At 39.9% G+C, this 22,392-nt stretch overlaps 1 protein-coding gene across 3 annotated transcripts in view; it reads left to right on the top strand.

Annotated features, from left to right (window-relative positions):
- KDM2A (lysine demethylase 2A) overlaps positions 1-22,392 on the top strand; it is a 125,349-nt gene that overhangs the window by 72,870 nt on the left and 30,087 nt on the right. For all 3 annotated transcript variants that reach the window (XM_023738165.1, XM_004383669.2, XM_023738166.1), the window contains exons 3-9: positions 2,960-3,098; positions 4,685-4,763; positions 5,348-5,394; positions 10,279-10,457; positions 20,020-20,126; positions 20,482-20,575; positions 21,670-21,823. In XM_023738165.1, coding sequence (XP_023593933.1) covers positions 2,960-3,098; positions 4,685-4,763; positions 5,348-5,394; positions 10,279-10,457; positions 20,020-20,126; positions 20,482-20,575; positions 21,670-21,823 — 799 coding nt within the window. The remainder of the gene's footprint in view (positions 1-2,959; positions 3,099-4,684; positions 4,764-5,347; positions 5,395-10,278; positions 10,458-20,019; positions 20,127-20,481; positions 20,576-21,669; positions 21,824-22,392) is intronic.

The following is a 22,392-nucleotide window of genomic DNA, read 5'->3' as shown; positions in this document are numbered from 1 at the left end:
AAAATTTATATCCTCACAGTTTAGGAGGCTAGAAGTCCAAATTCATGGTGCCAGCTCTAGGGGAACGCTTTCTCTATCTCAGCTCTGGAGGAAGGTTCTTGTTTTTTCAGCTTCTGTTTCCTGGTTCCTTGGAGATCTCCATGTGTCTTGGCATCTATCTTACCCCATCTCTCCTCTGCTCACTTATTTACAGTATATTTTTGTATATCAAAAGAGATTGACTCAAAATACACCCTATACTAATCCTGCCTCGTTAACGTAACAAAGACAGTCCATTCTCAAACAAGATTATAACCACAGTCTTAGAGGTTAGGATTTACAACACATATTTTTGGTGGACATAATTCAACCCGTAACACCTTGCCACCACCAGTTCCAACCCCAGTTGTCCCATGGATGTGTATTCAAGAAATTTCAGCAAATTTTAATACTGGTTAAAGTAAAATATATTAAAAAGTAAATTTGCATCATAAGCAACATTTTTTTTAGCAATATTTTACCCAAAAAACCCACTGCTGTCAAGGCAATTCCAACTCATAGCAACCCTATAGGACAGAGTAGAACTGCCCCATAGAGTTTCCAAGGAGTGGCTGGTGGATTTGAACCGCCAGCCTTTTTGGTTAGCAGTCTTAGCTTTTAACCACTACACCACCAGGGTTTCCACTATGCTACCAGGGCTCCAGTAATAGCTTTTTGAGATGTAATTCACGTACCATAAAATTCACCCATTTACAGGGTGTATTTTAGTGGTTTTTAGTAGATTCACAGAGTTTTGCAAGCATCATCACTATCTAATTCTAGAACATTTTCATCACCCCAGAAAGAAACCCATATCATTAGCAGTCACTCTCCCTTTCCCTCCCTCCCTGGCTCCTGGAAACGACTAATCTGCTTTCTGTCTATATGGATTTGCCTATTCTGGATATTTGATATAATGGAATTATATAATATGTGACCTTTTGTGTTTGGCTTCTTTGACTCAGTGTAATGTTTTCAACGTTTCTCCATGTTGTAACATGTAACAGTACTTCATTCTTTTTTATGGTCAATAACATTACATTGTACGGGTATATCACATTTTGTTAATCCATTTATTGATGGACATTTGGCTTGTTTCTACCTTTTGCATTGTGAATTATGCTGCTATGAACATCTGTGTACAAATCTTTGAATGGACATACATTTTTACATCTTTTGTGTGTATATGTAGGAGTGGAATTACTGGGCTGTATAACTCTATTTAACTTTTTGAGGAACTGCCAGATTATTTTCCAAAGGAGCTGCACCATTTTACATTTCCACCAGCAATGTACAAGAGATCCTGTTTCTCCACATCCTCAGTAATGCTTATAATTGTCTGCATTTTTTTATTTTAGTGGATGTGAAGTGGTATCTCATCGTGGTTTTGATGTACATTTCCCTAACGGTTAAGCACCCAACTACTGTTGTTGTTAGATGCTGTCATGGATTGAATTGTGTGCCCCAAAAAATGTGTGTATCAGTTTGGCTAGGCCATGATTCCCAGTGTTGTGTGGTTGTCCTCCATTTTGTGATTGTAATTTTACATTAAAGAGGATTAGAGTGGGATTATAACACCACCCTAACCCAGGTCACATCCCTGATCCAAGGTAAAGGGAGTTTCCCTGGGGTGTGGCCTGCACCACCTTTTATCTCTTGTAAGAGATGAAAGGGAAGCAAGTGGAGAGTTGGGGGACCTCATACCACCGAGAAGGAAGCATCGGGAGCAGAGCGCGTCCTTTGGACCTGAGGTTCCTGTGCAGAGAAGCTCCTAGTCGGGGGGAAGACTGATGATGATGAGGACCTTCCTCCAGAGCCGACAGAGGAGAAAGCCTTCCCCTGGAGCTGATACCCTGAATTTGGACTTCTAGCCTACTAGACTATGAGAAAATAAATTTCTCTTTGTGAAAGCCATCCACTCATAGTATTCCTGTTAGAGTAGCACTAGATGACTAAGACAGATGCCAAGTTGATTCTGACTCATAGTGACCCTGTAGGACAGCGTAGAACTGCCCTGTAGGGTCCTAGGCTGAAATCTTTATGGAAGCAGATCACCAGCTCTTTTCTGCCTCAGAGGGGCTGGTGGATTCAAACTGTTGACATTTTGGTTAGCAGCCAAACACTTAACCATTGTGCTACCAGGACTCCTTACTCAACTACTAGTGTTCAGCTGCTAGCCGAAAGGTTGGCAGTTCAAACCCGCCAGAAGTACCTCAAAAGACAGGCCTGGTGACCTGCTTCAAAAGACCCCAGCCCTGAAAACCCTATGGAGCAGTTCTGCTCTGCACACATGGGGTTGCCCTGAGTCGGAATTGACTCGACAGCAGCTAACAACCACCACAACTAATGATGTTGAGCATCTTTCCATGCGCTTACCAGCCATTTGTCTGTCTCTTTGGAGAGGCATGCTTTCTTTAAAACTAAATATTGATGACCAGCTGTTAGAAATGCTACTATTGAGATCACCTTTCTTCCTTTAGCTGAAGTAAAAGAGGTTTTGATCCATTAAAAATGTTTTGGTCTATCTTGAAGGTAGTTTTAGAAAGCTGATCTAGCTGATCATAGCCTTCTCCTATGAAAAAATTAAATTTTTATCCCAGCTTGAAGTGTCCATAAAGTCTGTTTGTCCCCACTCTGATAGGCAGTGGTAGACAAATAAAATGTTTACTAGACCCTACCTGGTCATGTTTTTCATTGTGAATTTATATATCTAGGCTCAGAGAGCACAGGTAAAATTCACAAGGAACCCAGTGGCTCACTAAAACTGTGTTATACTCTGAATTCTGGGAACATCAGCTGATCTTTAGCGGAGAGAAAGAAAAGATGTGTATGACAAGGAAAATGGATGCTTGACATAGCAACTAAAGTGGCACGTGTAGGGGAAACTGTGACTGCTTTTAGAAAAAGTCCATGGTTTCAGCCTCATCTTTTCTCTCCCCAGCGTGGTACCATGCGACGGCGCTATGAAGACGATGGCATTTCAGATGACGAAATTGAAGGGAAAAGAACTTTTGACTTGGAAGAGAAACTCCACACCAACAAATACAATGCAAATTTTGTGACTTTTATGGAGGGAAAAGGTCAGTATCACTTTGGTGCAGACCTGCAGGCCTCTGATTGGGAAGGGGTAGACTCTGGAAAGGAGCCCTGGTGGCGCAGTGGTTAAGCACTTGGCTGCTAACAGAAGCGTTGGCAGTTCAGATCCACCAGCTAGCCGTTCCATGGGAGAAAAGACCTGGCAATCTGCTCCCATAAAGATTACAGCTTAGAAAACCCTATGGGGCAGTTCTGTTCTGTCCTGTCGGGTGGATATAAGTCAGAATCGACTCAGTGGCACACAGCAACAACAGACTGGGAACTGTGGGTTCAGTATATATGCAGCTAAAATATTGCCTGTTGATGTTCTTTATTTTTCCTTGCTGCTTGCCACCCCCTCACCCCTAGCCCTCCCCCTGTGAGTCATTCTCTACTGTATTAGAAGTAGAACAGTAGTTCTGCTCTTTTATTAGAGTAGAACAGTAGTGTTGGGAAGCAGCGGTGTTTCAGTGGTAGAATTCTTGCCTTCCATGCAGTACACCTGGGTTTGATTCTCAGCCAGCATGCCTCATGTGCAGCCACCACTGTCAGCAGAGGTTTGTGTGTTGCTGTGATGCTGAACAGGTTTCAGTGGAGCTTCTAGACTAAGACAGACTAGGAGGAAAGGCTTGGTGATCTACTTCTGAGAAGTAAGCCACTGAAAACCCTATGGGTCACAAAATCACAACAGTCCAATCCACAGCTGATCATGACTGATCATGGGGGTGGCACAGAACCGGGCAGCATTTCATTCTGTCATGCGTGGGGTCGCCAGGAATCAGAGGCTGACTTGATGGCAGCTAACAACAGCAGCAACAGTGTTCTGAAAATGCTTCTTCCTTCTTCTTTCATCCCTTAGTTTGGGTTTAATTAAGAATAATGCAGATGAGAAGGCAGAGAGGGTCAGGAGCTGGTTGAATGGACACAGGAACTCGGGTGGAAAGGAGGAGCATGCTCTCACAGTATAGGGAGAGCAGTTAGGGTCACATAACAATGTATGTATAAATTTTTGTATGAGGGACTAACTTGAATTGTAAACTTTCACTTAAAGTACAACGATACCATAAAAAATAAAAATAATGCAATAAAAGCTCTTTTATATATATTTATATATATATATATACTTACTCTTCCAGAACTGAGATGGGATCCTATGTGAACCCTGCAACTTTGCTCCTTGGCAGACTAACAGGGGTGCCATGGTATATATTATAGTGGACAGAATTTATTTATTTTCTTGCTCCTTATTCATTCATTCAGGCTGACAAGAAAGAGACAGAGTGATGGTAATTTCTGCCTAGGATTTATGAGGTAACTCAGTAATAGTACTACCTCTCCCCCTTGTTAAGTTCCGCATTTCCTCTGGAAATATAGACCTAGCAAACTGGCCCCTCAAGTCCTGCTTCTCTTTTCACTCTACGTGTATCCTAAGAGATACTTCTTAGTAACAAGCATTTATTGTCCAATGGAGCATGACTCAGAATCATGAATACTGTCTCTATTTTATTATTTAGGGTCCTTTTTATGGTCCTCTTATGTTTTTTCAGCTACACCCCTTGCCTTTCTAACAATTGTTTTCCTGTGGTTACAGATTTTAATGTAGAGTATATCCAGCGGGGTGGCTTGAGAGACCCTCTGATTTTCAAGAATTCTGATGGCCTTGGAATAAAGTAAGTGTCTTCATCCTGGTTGGATGTGGTTGAGAAATGGCTGTGTTATACTCAGGGCTGTAGACAGTGGCAGTATTGATAGCACAAAGCAGTAGATAATTGTAAATAATTTCCCATTTAGGTTAAAAAGTGTGTATTTTTCTTCTTCTGTTAAATAAATGATTCATGTTTGTTATAGGAAGGAGCCCTGGTGGCGCAGTGCTTAAGTTGCTCAGCTGCTAACTGAAAGATCAGCAGTTCAAACCCACCAGCTGCTCCCGAGGAGAAAGATGTGGCAGTCTGCTTCCATAAAGATTACAGCCTTGGAAACCCTATGGGGCAGTTCTATTCCGTCCTGTAGGGTCACTATGAGTTGGAATGTAAATGAGAAAATACAGACGAGCAAAAGAAGACAAATTTACGTCTCCCGAAATCTACCACTGTTTATATTTTGTTGTATATTGTTATTTTCATTTAAAATATATTTCTAATTTAATGTGGATATCAGTGTGTCTGATCAGGGGCTTCTCAGTAATTTCAGAAACAACTCTGACTGACGAGAGAGGTTGTGCTTTCCATTTGTACTCACGGCATTTGTCTCATAGGATGCCAGATCCGGACTTCACTGTGAATGATGTCAAGATGTGTGTGGGTAAGTATCAAGTTGTTGTCCTCTATATGTCTGTGAGGCAGTGACTGATACTTAAGGCTTAGAAACATTGTAGTGTATACTTGATTAGAAACTGCTATTTCATTAGCAACTGAGAATTTTCTCAAAGTGAGTCCCAAAAGTTGCCTCATTTAGTACTCATTAGACTCAGAACATTTGAACCTCAATTTCTTTCCTACCTACCATTTGCTCACAGTATACCTCTCCCTCTGTCCCTGAAGGGCCTGCCTTCCAGGGCATCCTACCCAGGAAAGTGAAAAATGATGTGTCCTAGCTAAGACTGAAGCTTCATTATACCTTTGATTCCCTTCCTTTCTCTAAAGACAATAGAGAAATTTCTAGGAAATTCTCACCAGTGCTACATTTGGTAACTTGGCCAAGACTTGAAACTTTATAAACTGTGAAGTGGATACATTAAAATTTCTCTTAATCAGTGAGTGGTTAACTTGAGTCTTTACTTACTCTGATGTGTATTTTGTTATGGTCAAAGTTTAGGAAAACAAAGCAAATCAGAACAACCTAATTAAAGAAGGGGGTCCCTGGGTGGCGCAAATGGTTGAGCACTCAACTGCTGATCCAGAGGCACCTCGGAAGACAGACCTAGTGGTCTGCTTCTAAAAGGTCACAGCCTTGAAAACCGTATGTGGCAGTTCTACCCTGCACACATGGGTCGCCGTGAGTCGAAATCGACTCGACGCAACTAACAACAATTAAAGAAGAAAACTTCCTGGGCCAGTAAAATTTCAGCTCGGTTTTCTACAAACCATTGATCTTCATTATGGTCCTGAGACATCCCCGGATCCTGGTCACTCTCCTGTGCACGATAAGGCAGTAAAGTGGAGTAAAGTCTTCTAGAAATGTTTCCAGCAGGACCTGAAACAAAGGGAGTTTTCTGACTCTTTCCTCCTAATATTAAAACTTGGTATCTTACGTTGTCTACACTGAAGCTCCAGTGCCATCGTTTTGCTTTGGAAACGAAGTATTGCAGTACTGTCTCTTGGCCACTCGAGGGCTCTTTCTAGACAGCTTGAGACTCGTTTTTTAATCTTAAGAGGTGAAAGTCACAGGTTGCCCAGGCCAAGGAAATTTCTTTAATCCCTCACTGTTTCTATGTTAGATTCTAGCCATCTGCCTGTCACCGTTTATTTTCTAGTGCCCTAGCACAGTTCCTAGAGTATAGTAGTAGGTGCTCAGTAACCTGTGGGATAATTAAAATATTTTCCCACTGCTCACAAGGCAGGGCTGTCCCTGGGCACGTCAGAAAACCTACTTGAATATTCCCCAGTCCATCACTTGACTTCTTTCCTCAGCAGGCCTCCAGGACAGGACAGTCCCTGGATCCAATAGTTTATGGACCACCACAGCTTTTCTCTGTTGGTCAGGCATTCTTATAGTGCTGGGTTTCTCAAAGTATGTTCCACAGACAGCCTGCTGCAGAATCATGTGATACTTGTTAAAAATGTAGATTCCTGGATCCCATCATAGACTTACGGTATCCATATTTCTGAGCTATATGAATATAAGGGCCTATTCAGTCACAAATTTTTGGGATTTTTTCCCACTTCCTTACCACTTTCTCATTTCCTCAATAATCTGTTTACTGCTTAGTGATCTTTGGAAGCCCTTCGTAACCTTTTGTTTTCCAAATAGACCTGTGGGTTGTCACAATTTAAAATAAAGCAGTGATTATATTTAACTTAACACTAATCAGAAATTTCACCTGATGCCTAACTTTATGCCCAGGTGTTTTGATGTCTTGATTTTTGTTTGTTTCTTAGATAACTAATGATTGTCAAAATGTAACAAACAAAATATTGATGATTACCATAATCCATTTCACCACAGGTACTTTTGCTGGTCCATTCTTCTTTTAAACCTAAAGTAGAATGTTCATCTCCAGTGTGGGTTTATGTCCCAGAAAGAAGAAAACCATTCTGTCATATAAATTTTATGCAGTGGGATATATTGGTTGAGAGTATGGGTTCTGGAACAAAACTGCCTGGGTTCAAATCCCAGCACCACTAATTACTAGCTGTGTAACCTTAGACAAGTTACTTAAATGTGAAGTCTTTAGAACAGTATCTCATATATAGTAAGTGCTCAGTAAATGTTAGCTATCACTATGACTTTAGTTATTATTTATCTAAATGTTCTGGTACATAAACTCTTGATAATATCAGTAGCATTGGAAGAGTGAAACCTTGCTTTTGCTGTGCTCTACATTCTTGAAGGAAAGCATTCACTTAAAAAATTCCTGTGGTAGAATAATTTTTTTTACAGTTCAGTGGCATAAAGTACATTCACAATGTGCAACTACCACCACTCTCTTAATTCCAGAACTTTTTCATCACTCCACACAGAAACCCTGTTCCCTCTTTCCCCCAGCCCGTGGCAGCCACTCATCTGCTTTCTGTCTCTCTGGATTTGTCTGTTCTGGATATTTCATATAAATGGAGTCATGCAGTATGTGGCCTTTTTTGTCTGGCTTCTTTAACTTAGCGTAATGTTTTCAGGTTCATCCATGTTATAGCATGTATTAGAACTTCATTCCTTTTTATGGCTAAATAATATTCCATCGTAATGATACAGATACCATCTTGTTTATCCATTCATCTATTGATGGGCATTGGGTTGTTTCCACCCTTTGGCTATTAATAAATAATGCTGCTGTGAGCATTCATGTACACATTTTTGTTTGAACATCTATTTTCAGTTCTTTGGAGTATGCATCTAGGAATAGTATTTCTTGGTCAGATAGTAACTCTTATGTTTAACTTGTTGAGGAGCTGCCAGACTATTCCACAGCAGCTGCACCATTTTACATTCCCATCAGCAATGATTGAATGTTCCAATTTCTCCATATCCTCGCCAGCACTTCTTTTTTTTTTATTATTTTGGCCATCCTCATGGGTGTGAACTAGTTTCTCATTGTGGTTTTGATTTAGCATTCACTTATTTTAAAATATGAAGGGTAGGTTCAGTCCACTGCCTTACATTATTAGTTATATTTTTATATGTCTTCTGCCATATCCTACTTCACTGTAGCCATATTCTTGCCCCCTTTTCTCTAATTAAACTATAAACTGGGGACCAGGTTCTAATACTACTTGGTGTAGCCAACAAGGTCAGGCACATACTACGTGTTCATTAGTTTCTTACAGGTTGAACAACAATCTTAATGTTCCAATGGTAGCTTTTTTTCCTCTCTCCCTCGACCACCATATTCTTAACCTTTCACTGTACTGCCTCTCCATGTCTTCTCTTATGCTGTTGGCTCAGCTTGAAATTCTCCCTGTTATATGTTCTTTTGTTGAAATTCTCTTTATTCTCTAATTTTTCTATTTTTGATGTAAATATACACAGCAAAACCCGCTCCCATCCCACAGTGTCTAGACATAATGATCAGTGACATTGGTTATATTCTTCACGTAGTATCAACATTCTCATTTCTGTTCTAGTTGTTTCACTTCTATTTACTTAATCTCCCTGCCCTCCAACCTTATCATCTGTGCTTTTAAATAACTGTTGACCCTTTGGCTTTATACAGTTTTTTTTTTTTTTTTTTTTTTTAAGTAACACAGTACTCACGGGTGACAATTTTTATTCTTTGGGCTAAACTGTTACTTAGTTTAAAGGTGACTTTAGGGGATAGTTTCATTTCAGGGTTTGATGAGCAACTCAGGGCCATAGTCTCAGGGACTCCTCCAGACTCAGTAGGTACAGTAAGTCTGATTTCTTTAAGAATTTGAAATTCTGTTCCACGTTTTTATCCCTTTTTATCAGAATTCCTATATTGTGTTCTTGATGAGAACATTCAGTATTGGTGGCTGGGCACCATCTAGTTTTTCTCGTCTCAAGGTGGAGGAGGCAGTGGGTCATGTATACAATTAGTTAGTCCTGTAGTCCAGTTCCTTATCTGATTATTCAGTTTCCTTCTCTCTTTTTTGTTCCAAATTAATAGAGACCAGTAGTTGTATCCTAGATCTCTTTATTCTTCAAGGCCCAACTCAAATGTCTCTTCTTCCTTTTTTCCTAAAATCTTCTCTGGTCAGTCTGCTAAAAAATGATATTTTCACTATAGGTTAATTGAGCACCTACTGTGTACTAAGCATTTTACTTCATTAACTTTAAATCTTCACAACAGCCCACAAGGTTATATTATCCCCAAATTACAGAAGAAGATATTAAGGTTCAGGTAAGTTAAATAACTTGCCCAAGTGGTATTGGAGCTGAGAATTAAACTTAGGTCTCTGATTCCAAAACTATTGTTTTCTCCTACTACATTACACTACCTCTGTGGCATTCTGCCCTTTGTTGTAGTTGTATCAGATTGAGAATCATGGTGTCTTTATCATTCAGTAAATATTTGTGGAATGAATGAAAAGGAAGTTTTATATTAGAAATACTTATTGACAGATTTGGGAAATAACCGTTTTTAACAAAAAAATGGACAGATTGAAAATCAGTCTAGTATAGCTTAGTGGATAAGAGCATTGACTCGAGTTGGGCTGTATGGGTAATGTCCCGCTCTTTCCTGCAAGTTACATAACACCTATTTTCCTCTATGAAATGAGGAATCAGTACTTAGCATTTAGGTTTGTTGGGATTAAATAAGATACTGAATATAAAATTCATGCTTGACCATATAGTAAGCATGCCGTAGGGAGTGATCGTTATTTTTCCCAATCTCTGTGATTTGATTTTCTGTTGATTATACATCTCGAGTAGAAACTGTGTCCTTGTCTGAGACTGAATACCTTAAGTAAGAAAGGATAATTGGACTCCTTCCACTTGTGTTTTACACTTTTAATGTATTTAAGGATATTAGTGGCTCAGTAGAGATGATCAATGCATCTTTTGTGGCAGGGAGTCGTCGCATGGTGGATGTCATGGATGTGAACACACAGAAAGGCATTGAAATGACCATGGCTCAGTGGACACGCTACTATGAGACCCCAGAGGAGGAACGAGAGAAACTCTATAATGTCATCAGCCTGGAGTTCAGCCACACCAGGCTGGAGAACATGGTGCAGAGGCCCTCCACGGTTAGTCTGATCATTTTCCCACATTGCTAGTGTTACCAAGAGGGTTATTCATACACTGGAAGAATTTATAACTTTTTGTATATACCAAGATTAAGATAAAGATGAATGAGACAGTTTGACAAGAATAACTTGTAGTTTTAGAAGGTTCCTCATTTTCCAAAATCACTTAATTTTATGTAGGGAAGGGTCACTCTGATTTGCATAGTCTCACTGCTAGTAACTTAATTTAGGAACATTGGCCTTGGGTGGGAGCCCTGGTGGTGCAGTGGTTAAGAACTTGGCTGCTTACCAAAAGATAGGCAGTTCGAATTCACCAGCTGCTCCTTGGAAACCCTATGGGACAGTTCTACTCTGTCCTGTAGCGTCGCTATGAGTTGGGATCAACTACACGGCAACAGGTTTGGTTTTTTTTGTTTGGCCTTGCCATATAATGGAGAAGACTTAAAATTCACTCTTACAAGAACCGTCAGTAGGAAGTTTGCCTAAGAAATGTCTATCGTATAGTTTTGTAATTGCTAAGAAGCTTGGGAGAAAATTGGTTTAGAGCCAAGTGATCATTTATGAGATGGTTGCTTGAGAAGGATGTAGTAGATGACTAGTAGCCATAGATTGTCAGCCCATCCTAAGGGAACGTTAGTTGAATTTGGTTTTGATCCTTAGCTCTCCTGAAGGCAGATACTGGTTAAACTCATCTCATGGCAGAGCAGTGACTGCCTACAGGATGCTGGGAATACTCATCTCCCTGAGGGGGCTTGGTTTCACTTTTGGAATATACCTAGTCATATTTGCACCTAAAATTTCCCTTTTTATTTATTTAATTCCTGACGCAGAACTACCTTGAGCCAAGTATTCCACCTGGAACAGTGGAACATGGAATGCTCTTATTTTATTAAAGTCAAGGTCTCAGTGGTTTATCCCAGCTCCATTCAAATTATCCTAATTATACCCTTTGACTTTCAAAGTTGAAATATGGTAATTGCGTATAACATCATTGCTTAATATATATATCGCTTTAGCCTGCTAACATGTTGCACTGTTATTATCACTAACACACTGATACGTATAGACAGAAGGGATGTTCTCAGTATTTCACTGTCTGAAGAGACTGAATTTCTTGTCATTGCTTCTTGTTACTGGAAATGCTACAACTAAATGTATGATTTCTCTTTAAACAGTTTTTTTCTCCTCAAAATGAATAGAATTCTTTTTATATTATCATTATTTCTTTGATCATGTGGAAGTATAGGAAGATAGGTGGTTAGAATTTAGCTTTCTTGTTAACATGGTTCACTTAAACTAATTACTTCAAAAATAAAGAATTCAGTAAGAGAGGAATCTAAGAATTACAATTACATTGTTTATAAATTTATTTCCTTTATATTTCTTGGTCCTGCCAAAAGTCAGCCATCTGGGTTCTGATCTGCTGTAAAAGACGAAGATTTAAGTGACCTTGATTAACCTATCCTGTGCCCCACCCTTAAGGAATACTTTCTGTAGTAGGCTGTGACTACATTAGACTTCCTGGAACATGCCACTCGCAAAAGAACTGATATGTTCAGATAATCTGTGTGGGGCTGTGATTTATAATTTAAACCTTATAGTCTGAGGTAACCACAAATTAAATTAAACCAAGCTTGATTCCACTAAGTGGGGAAGGGAATGGGGAGGGGGGAATAATCTTGTTTCTTTTAGTAATTTTTGATTTGGGTAGTGCTTTTTCTGTGTTCTACAAATAAGGCTTTTTTTTTGCTTTGACTTGGAATAAGTTTTTTGACAGAGCATATTTGGTTAAGCAACCTGAAATGTGCATTAGGATTGTGAGATGTTTCGTGAATTTGCCTACCCCTAAAGTGGAACCAAAAAGCCTTTGATATAAAGGACAGTGGATGCTGGGGGGCTCTGCTGCTAAAGCCTCTAGTGGGGTCTGAATTGTGAGTAAATGACAGGCTAAAGGATTCACTTACCAGTCCTTATAAATTCAGAGCAATGTGAGCAGAACGTCGCTGATAAACCATTTAATTTCATGAATCTTGTGTGATCTTCTGTAAGAATTCCAGATATCGTACTTGTGCCCGACTTTTGAAGGTTCTGGCCAGTCTGTAGATGCAGTGATTGTCCCAGCTAGCACTGTTAATCAGCCTTTTGGTTTGTCTTTATGTTGTCCATTTGGGGAGTCAGAGGCAAAAGACAGGTGATATAGCACTTCTGTTTTTAATAATTACAGCTTAAACTATCCAGTAATTTTTAGTCCTTAAAAAGGACTTGAGAAAGCTACCCAGGGTTATTGAAAAGTTTCTTCCATCTAGCGAGATAGTCTGATAATTTTCTAGTTTTGTCTTTTTGGTTCAATAGAAACATTTCAAAGTGGTATGCAACCACTTGATGCAAAGTCTTGAGTTTCTCTGTAATAAATCCGTTTGCCAAATGCAGGAGTTGCAGACTTGCTATGGGCAAGGGTGAAGCAAATGGGTGAGTAAAACTATCCTGATAGGTGAGCATTTTCCTGTAGGAGTTCAGTCTTGATGAAAGCGTCAATCAGGTCTTCGAATCTGTTCTGCCCGGTTCAGTCATGATTGAGGAAGCATCACTGGAATAGATCCGAATTTTTAAAGGTACAGTGAACTGGAAAAATAGCTGGAATGGGAAGAATTACAGGTTGAAGCCCTGCTAGAAACTTAATCTCCCTCTTAGAGAACAGGGGCAACATATGCAATGCATAGCAACCAAATCTCTTGAGCACAGTCCGAAGCAGCGCTGGCCTGCTCAGAGGTGGCAGCTAACCACACTGCTTTGAATGTGTGTTACTCCCCTCTTTTGAGTCTCCCATTCCAGGACTTCAGCCTGTAATTTTTCCTGTTCTGGGTACCATGCCAAATCTACCAAATTGTAAAACTTCTAATCTGTTCGTGTTTCGCTTCCTTGGCTGTGATTGAACCAGTTTGGACCAGTTCGAAGCCCTGGTGTCAGTGCAGGAATTGGACTCTTAAACTTAGGAGGGTTACGATGTCTGCTGACAAGACCTGCTAGCCATTTCTGGGCAATAATGTTGGCATTATTTGAGGTGGCAGGTAGTATACATACTTTCTGATGTATTTGGATGAGTAGCTTAGCCAAGGGGAGGTTGGATGATTCAAAGAGAAACAAGGGATTCTTGGTTAAACTGAACACTTCATTTGGGAACCAAAAACCTTAACAAATAATCCCTTGTACATTGAGCCACAAATTTTCCCTGAAAAGTATGCATCTTTTCCAGCAAAATCTTACTGGGGGTTATGTTATTGAGGAATGAACTCAGATGAATATGTAGACGTGTTTTTTAATGGTAAACTATACTAAAAATCTGAAGACATGCAGCAGATTTAAAATTCCAGGTTTTGTTATAACTTTTTAAAAGATTGTGAAATTATCAAAATGCACATGAATCAAGTTTTATATACTGTGTGATGGGTAGATGAGGTTGTTCATTGTACCATTTCTTTGGATTCTTGGGCATGGTTTTTGCAATGCAAAACTGTGTAACAGTAACAAATTCAATAAAAAGTAAATATATGGAAAAGATATATATTTGTTGAATCTCAGTTTAAAAGTACTATGAACATAGCTATAAAAGTAAAAAAAGAAATTGACCTGAATCATCCTTTTCCTTTCTTAAAATTTAGAAATGAGTGCCTTTTCACAAATCGCCTTCTTAGTAGCATCCCGAGTTTATTCATTTTTCCTTTACTTTTAATGATAAAAATCCTGCATCATTTTATAAAAATTATAAAAATGGAGCATTAGAACCTGTGAAAGGGTGAGAAATAGAGAATTATCTGCAAGGCAGAGGCCACAGTGTACCAGTAGCTTTCAGGGACTTAAACACAGACAATAAGATAGAATGAGCTATTAGCAAGGCTAGCTCCTAAAAGCAAGCAAGCTTTTTCTGACCTTGCTGTGTACGCTATAGCATGCTTATTCTACCTGTATTTTTTTCCCAAAGTGTATTGCTCCATTTATCTAGGTCTTCTCTAATAGATCTTAGTAATGCTTTTTTAAAAATCAACTTTATTGAGGTACCATTGACATACGATAAAGTGTGCCCATTTTAAGTGTACATGTCAATGTATTATGACAGATGTATTCACTTGTGTAACCACTACCACAATCAACATATAGAAAATTTCCTATTGGTATTTCTCAAACCTAGAGCTACTTATCTCTTACGATCCTCATCCGCTTAAGAGTTGGCTTATTAATTCACCAAGTGTATGCCACATGCTAGGTGCTAAAGATATGATGGAAAACAAGATCGTCTTGTCTTCAAAACACCTAGTGTCTCATGGGGAAGAAAGACAAGAAAATAGGTATTTATATAAACTACAGTATGGTAAGTGCTTCAAAAGTGAATAAATACAGCATATTGTGAAGTACAGCACTGTCAGCGATAGGAAAATATCCATATGCCTGCAAGGAAGACCAGTCAGTACAACTATTATTAAAATTTATGCACCAACCACTAATGCCAAAGATGAAAAAAATTAAAGATTTTTACCACCTCTGCAGTCTGAAATTGATCAAACATGTAGTCAAGATGCATTGATAATTACTGGTGATCGGAATGCAAAAGTTGGAAAAAAAAATAAGAAGGATCAGTACTTGGAAAATATGGCCTTGGTGGTAGAAACGACACCGGAGATCGCTTAATAGAATTTTGCAGGACCAATGACTTATTCATTGGAGACAAAATAAACAGCGACTATACACGTGGACCGTACCAGATGGAATACACAGGAATCAAAACCACTACATCTGTGGAAAGAGAAGATGGAGAAGCTCACTGTCATTAGACAGAACAAGGCCAGGGACTGACTGCAGAACAGACCATCAATTGCTCATATGCAAGTTGAAGTTGAAACTGAAGAAAATTAAAACAAGTCCATGACAGTCAAAGTACAACCTTAAGTATATCCCGCCTGAATTTAGAGACCATCTCAAGAATAGATTTGACGCATTGAACACTAATAACCAGAAGACCAGACCAGTACATAATACATGAAGAAAGCAAAAGGTCGTTAAAAAGACAGGAAAGAAAGAAAAAACCAAAATGGATGTCAGAAGAGACTGAAACTTGTTCTTGAATGTAGAGTTGCTAAAGCGAATGGAAGAAATGACGACGTAAAAGAACTGAAGATTTTCCAAGAGCAGCTTGAGAAGACAAAGTAAAGTATTGTAATGAAACATGCAAAGACCTGGAGTTAGAAAACCAAAAGGGAAGAACATGCTTGACATTTCTCAAGCTGAAAGAACTGAAGGAAAAATCTAAGCCTCAAGTTGCAATGATAAAGGATTCTACAGGGAAGATACTGAATGATGCAGGAAGTAACAAAAGAAGATGGAAGGAATACAGAGAGTCACTGTACCAAAAAGAACTGGTCAATGTTCACCTATTTCAAGAGGTAGCATATGATGAAGGACCAGTGATTTTGAAGGAAGCAGTCCAAGCTGCACTGAAAGCATTGGTGAAAAACAAGGCTCCAGGAATTGACGGAATACCAACTGAGATGTTTCAACAAATGAGTGCAACGCTGGAAACACTCACTTGTCTATGCCAAGAAATTTGGAAGACAGCTACCTGGCCAACCAACTGGAAGAGACCCATATTTGTAACCGTTCCAAAGAAAGGTGATCCAAAGGAATACAGAAGCTATCCAACAATATCATTAATATCACACGTGAGTAAAGTTTTGATGAAGATAAATAAAAACCAGTTACGGCAGTGTGTCAACAGGGAACTGCTAGAAACTCAAGATGGGTTCTGAAGAGGACATGGAATGAGCGATATCATTGCTGATGTCAGATGGATCTTGGCTGAAAGCAGAGAATACCAGTGTTTTATTGACTATGCAGAGGCATTTGACTGTGTGGATCATAACAAAATGTGAATAACATTGTAAAGAATGGATTTCCAGAATACTTAATTGTGCTCACAAGGAACCTGTACATAGACCAAGAGACAACCATTCGAACAGACCAAGGGAATACTGAGTGATTTAAAATCAGGAAAGGTGTGTGTCAGGGTTGTATCCTTTCACCATACTTATTCAGCCTGTATGCTGAGCAAGTAATCCGAGAAGCTGGACTATGTGAAGAAGAACACGATGTCAGGATTAGAAGAAGAGTCATTGATAACCTGTGATATGCAGATGACTCAAGCTTGCTTGGGTGAGAACAAAGAAGACCTACTGATGAAGATCAAAGACTACAGCCTTCAATATGGATTATACCTAAACATAAAGAAAACAAAAATTCTCACAACTGGACCAAGAAACAAAATCATGATAAATGGAGAAAATGTTGAAGTTGTCAGCAATTTCATTTTACTTGGATCCATAATCAATGCCCATGGAAGCAGCAGTCAGGAAATCAAAAGACACATTACAATGGGCAAATCTGCTGCAAAAGACCCCTTTAAAGTGTTAAAAAGCAAAGATGTCACTCTCAGGACTAAGGTGCGCCTGACCCAGGCCATTGTGTTTTCAATTACCTCATATACATGTGAAAGCTAGACAGTGAGTAAGGAAGACCCAAGAAAAATTGATGCCTTTGAATTATGGTGTTGACAAAGAATACTGAATATACCGTGGACTGCCAGAAGAAAAAACAGATCTGTCTTGGAAGAAGTAACAGCCAGAACGCTCATTAGAAGCGAGGATGAGGAGACTTCGTCTCACATATTTTAGACGTGTTATCAGGAGGGACCAGTCCTGAAGAAGGACATCATGCTTGGTATACTAGAGAACTAGCGAAGAAGAGGAAGATCCTCAAAAAGATGGGTTGACACGGTAGCTGCAACAGTGAGTTCAATCATAACAATGATTGTGAGGATGGCGCAGGACCAGGCAGTGTTTCGTTCTGTTGTACATAGGGTTGCTATGGTCGGGACCAACTCGACGGCACCTGACATCAGCAACAACATGGGTATATTATTGTTGTTATAGTTGTGTGCCATCAAGTCAATTGTGACTCATACTGACCATATAGGACAGAGTAGAACTGCCCCATAGGGTTTCCTAGGCTGAAATCTTTACAGGAGCAGATTGCCAGGTCTTTGCTCCTGCGGAGCAACTGGTGGGTTTGAACTGCAGACCATTTGGTTAGCAGCTAAGTGCTTAACCATTGCACCACCAGGTCTCCTTATGGGTATATTAAGTCCAAGGTATTGGACTTCTTGCCAGTTTAGCCATGGTATTGGTGCAGAACAGGTAGAAGCTGGTGCTTATCCTTAGTGGAGACTGGCTCTCATATGGATCAGACCATTTAGCAAAAGGCCTATCCAAGGCTAAAGTTTAACCTAAGAAGAATAAGAATGCGTTGCCACAATATTCTCTTTATAGTCTGATAATACCAAATAATATCAAATAGAGGCCAGAATGACTGGCTTGTTGCTACAAGTGAGAAATTCTAGCCAGATAAATTAAGCTTTCTCTAAATGAATACTTGGTAAAAAAAAAAAAAAAAACCTCCTGTGTTCCCAACCCTTCTTCTCCTTATCTGGACATAGTGGGTCAGACCCAGTGGATAGTGGGTTTAAACTGTTGACTCCCTGAGTAGAAATTCTTTGAAATGGAGCGGCAAGTTAACCTTAATAGTTTTTCCTCTCCTTGCGTGTTTCTTCCAAGTCATTGGTGATTTCTTCAGCACACGCCCGTGGTTAACATTTGGTCGTCCCCTGGGCTCCTGCATTGTATCATTTTGACTAGATTATATGCATTAGTCTAGATACATATTGTAAGGGAAATCAATGTTCAACTACATAAATTTTCTTATAAAGCTCACCAGATACATATTTTTAAGGCTATAAGTTAGAGATTTGCAACATCAGCACTATGCTGGATTTATGGTGTTTGGCTTGCACACCTTATCCACCTGAGAATGTTTCTTGGAGTTCAGTGGTTGGGTGCTGACATTTAGGTGTACAGGATATGTTACAATTCGGAGTATTCAGTTAAGTTGTTAGTGTTTTTCCTTCTAATTTATTTTTTATTTTTTCCCATATAAAAATTTATACATCCATTGGTATGTGACTCTAGTTGCTCTCCCCATACTGTAACAGCACACTCCTCCTTTCCACCCCTGATTCCCCATGTCCATTCAACCAGCTCCTAACCCTTTCTGCCTTCCCATCTCACCTCCAGACAGAAGCTGCCCATTTAGTCTCTTGTGTCTACTTGAGCTGAGACGCACACTCCTCACGAGTATCACTTTATGTCCCACAGTCCAGTCCAATCCCTGTCTGAAGAGTTGGCCTCTGAAATTGTTTTAGTCCTGGGCTGATAGAGAATCCAGGGGCCATGCTTTCCGGGGTTCCTCCAGTCTCAGTCAGACCATTAAGTCTGGTCTTCTTACTAGAATTTGAGTTCTGCACCCCACCTTTCTTCTCCATCCAGGACTGTCTGTTGTGTTCCCTGTCAGAGCTGTTGGTGGTGGTAGCTGGGCACCATCTAGTTCTTCTGGTCTCAGGCTGATGAAGTCTCTGGTTTATGTGACCCTTTCTGTCTCTTGAGCTATTACTTCCCTTGTGTCTTTGGTGTTCTTCATTCTCCTTTACTCCAGGTGGTTGGGACCAGTTGATGCATCTTAGATGGCTGTTTGCAAGCTTTTAAGACCCCAGATGCCACTCACCAAAGTAGGATGCAGAACATTTTCTTAATAAGCTTTGTTATGCCAGTTGGCCTTCTTTCTAATTTCTTTCAGCAAATATTAAAACAGTTTCCCAAGCACTGATAACATTATCTCAAAAATTTTTGACATATATTTACATTTAATTCTCACAGCATCCCTTTGAGGTAATTGTCCTCATTGTACCGATGAATTTCAGGGACTTGGATGATCTTGAAGGAAACATTACAGACCTGGAATTTCTGATTCCTAACCTAGTAGTTTCTGTAGCCCATTGCCCCTGCCAAAAAACTCAAAAACCCACTGCTGTTGAGTTGATTACAATTCCCAGCAACCCTATAGGATAGAGTAGAACTGCCCCATAGGGTTTCCAAGGAGCGGCTGGTGGATTTGAACTGCTGACCTTTTGGTTAGCAGCCAAACGCCTAACTACTGCAAGCTACAAATTCCTACTGGACTTCTTTCTCTCTCTTACACTTGCTCGCTCTTCTCTCTCTACTTTACCTTTCCTTAACTACTCTAACAGTGGTATGTCTTTTGGTAGATTTACAAGTACCTTTCAGACAGCACCTTTAATTGGATCAAAAAATAACAATAAATTATAGCAATATTGATGTAGAAGAGTGGCCTTGGTTGGACATGACTGCATCATTTAATTACTCCGTTTTGATTAATACTGTCTTTTTAGTCATGTTGATAGAACCATTAGTGTGAGCCTCATTCAGTAATTATGTTTAGAATGTTTGACTGTTAACCCTAAGATTCACCAACAGATTGTTTTAATTTGCTTATAATTGTAGTCTTTCAATATATATTTTGAGAAATTCTGTTTTCTTGACTTTGAAATTCTCTTTAACCCTTACCCTTCCTTTGGAGCCTAAATGCTTTTTCTTTCTTTCTAAAGGTGGATTTCATTGACTGGGTAGACAACATGTGGCCACGGCATTTGAAGGAAAGTCAGACTGAATCAACCAATGCCATCCTGGAGATGCAGTACCCGAAAGTGCAGAAGTAAGTGACTCCACAGAATCTCATCAAGGTGCTGTGGGAGAGCTTAGTGATAGCAAGGAATGGGTTCTCCCTCAGGAGCCTCATTCCATGTCCTGAATGATCAAAAAGATGAATTTCTGAAAGAGTAGGCTTTACATTTCCAAAGGGAAGAGTGTGTGTAGGAGCACCGTAGCCCATGATCACCAGAATGTATCTTTCTGGCAGTGTGATGACTAGAAATTGCATTCCTCTCACACACTGGGAGGTCACTGGGTGCAAGGTAGAGGAGGAGTCCACAGGGAGAGTGTGGTGTTGTGGCGGGCCAGGGCCTCTTTTTCTCATCAGTACACTAATTCTGCTGCTTTTTTTGGGTCAGGTACTGTCTAATGAGTGTTCGAGGCTGCTATACTGACTTCCATGTGGACTTTGGTGGTACCTCTGTTTGGTACCACATCCATCAAGGGGGAAAGGTACGATCATAGTTGCAGTGGGGTTTGAAGCTGGTTTATATGGCTTGGCTTCAGTTCACGCATGCTTAATATACCCTGAAAATGAATCTGTTAGGAAATCATCCCAACCCGTATCTGGTGGATTATAGATTGTTGAGCTTCCTGGCTAGAGTTCAGTAGGAATTAGTATTCATCTGGTCTACTGTTGTGATACCAGTATTGGCACAGTATTTAGTAAACCTCAACAGTCCTGTTTCTAGATACCCAAAACAGGATTCTGCACATGAACGCAAGGAATTGTTTTTAGGAGGACAAGATAATTTTTCTACATGGAAATATAATAAAATGGTGAAGGGAACACAAATTTTAGATAAAGTCACAATGAAATCATAAATTGAGGATCTAAACCAGCTTTGCCTTTATAGAGACATTAGCCAAAAATGCAGCCACAGGGAGTCTTTATATCGAGGATGTCAGTGGATTTTGACAGATTATCCTCATTCATAATGAATGTCAGAGAGTTTCTGAATGCTGTCTGAAAATGGAATTCATATCAGAGATTTATAGTATACACTATTGTTACTTGTTTGCCTTACTAAAGGTGAAGCATTTGTGTGCATTGGACCTTGAGAGAAAGTAGAAATGAAATGAAAATAAATAATGCGTTTAGAATGGGAGGTCCTAATCCAGTACAGCTGTACCTTTGAATACAGAAGTCATTTTGTTTACTTTGTACACATTCAAGTGGTACCTTAAGAAGTTTTGTCCTGGTCTCGGTTATTACCTTGGAACAAATCAACCCAGGGCAGTCTCTTGAAGGTATTATACCTAGGTAACAAGCCAAATGACCCTCTTTTCTCTGAATCCTAGGTGGGTTCTGAGTTCTACATTCAAACTGCAGGGAAGCCCTAATGCTGTTTAATCAAGTAGAAGACAAGAAATATCTACTTCTTTGTGCCCTCTAGAGTTTCCCAAAAAGTCAGGATCTGTAGGCCAGGAGAATTGCTTCTCTCTTTTCTACCTGGTGGCCTTTACTTTGTACCTGTTTATCAGTTAAGGGAGACGACTGGGTCATGTCAATGGCTGTTAACAGACTGAAGTTTTTTAACTCACAGGTCTTCTGGCTCATCCCCCCTACAGCCCACAACCTGGAGCTGTACGAGAATTGGCTGCTGTCAGGGAAACAGGGAGACATCTTTCTGGGTGACCGGGTGTCAGATTGCCAGCGCATTGAGCTCAAGCAGGGCTATACCTTCGTCATTCCCTCAGGTAAGCAGGTTGGGGAAAAGTGGTTGTCTATTGTAGCCACTGTCTTTCCTTGAACTTAAAAAGAAATCGGTGAATCATCACCAAGAATGGTTATGATGCTGGGGTGGGCAAAAGACGATGGTTTCCTCTCCTGTCTTTATGGAGCAGATGCTGAGAATGTAAAAAAAAAAGACGATTTTTCCACTGAAGGTGTACATCAGAATTGCCAGTGGAGGCTTTTCAAATCTACATGTGTGGGCCCCACATTAGTCCTGGTAATTTAGAATCATGAGGAATAGGGCCTGTTCTACAGGTGATACACACCCCCTGGTTAAGAACCACCTACTAGCTCACTGCTAACCAAAAGGCCGGCAGTTCGAATCCACCAGCCACTCCTTGGAAACCCTATTATGGGACAGTTGTACTCTGTCCTGTAGGGTCGCTGTGAGTCGGAATCGACTTGATGGCAATGGGTTTTACTCTTCTAAGACATAGTTGTGAAAGCTAGCGTGCTGAGTCAGTAATAATTTTGATCAAGTCACTGGTTACAAAATAAGCACTATAATTAATAAGAGCACAGATTTTAGAGT

The sequence above is a fragment of the Trichechus manatus genome, unplaced genomic scaffold (assembly GCF_000243295.1).
Source record: "Trichechus manatus latirostris isolate Lorelei unplaced genomic scaffold, TriManLat1.0 scaffold00113, whole genome shotgun sequence".
NCBI classification, from domain to species: Eukaryota; Metazoa; Chordata; class Mammalia; order Sirenia; family Trichechidae; genus Trichechus; species Trichechus manatus.
Note: the sequence above shows the minus strand (reverse complement) of the source record. Positions and strands in the feature narration are given on the sequence as shown.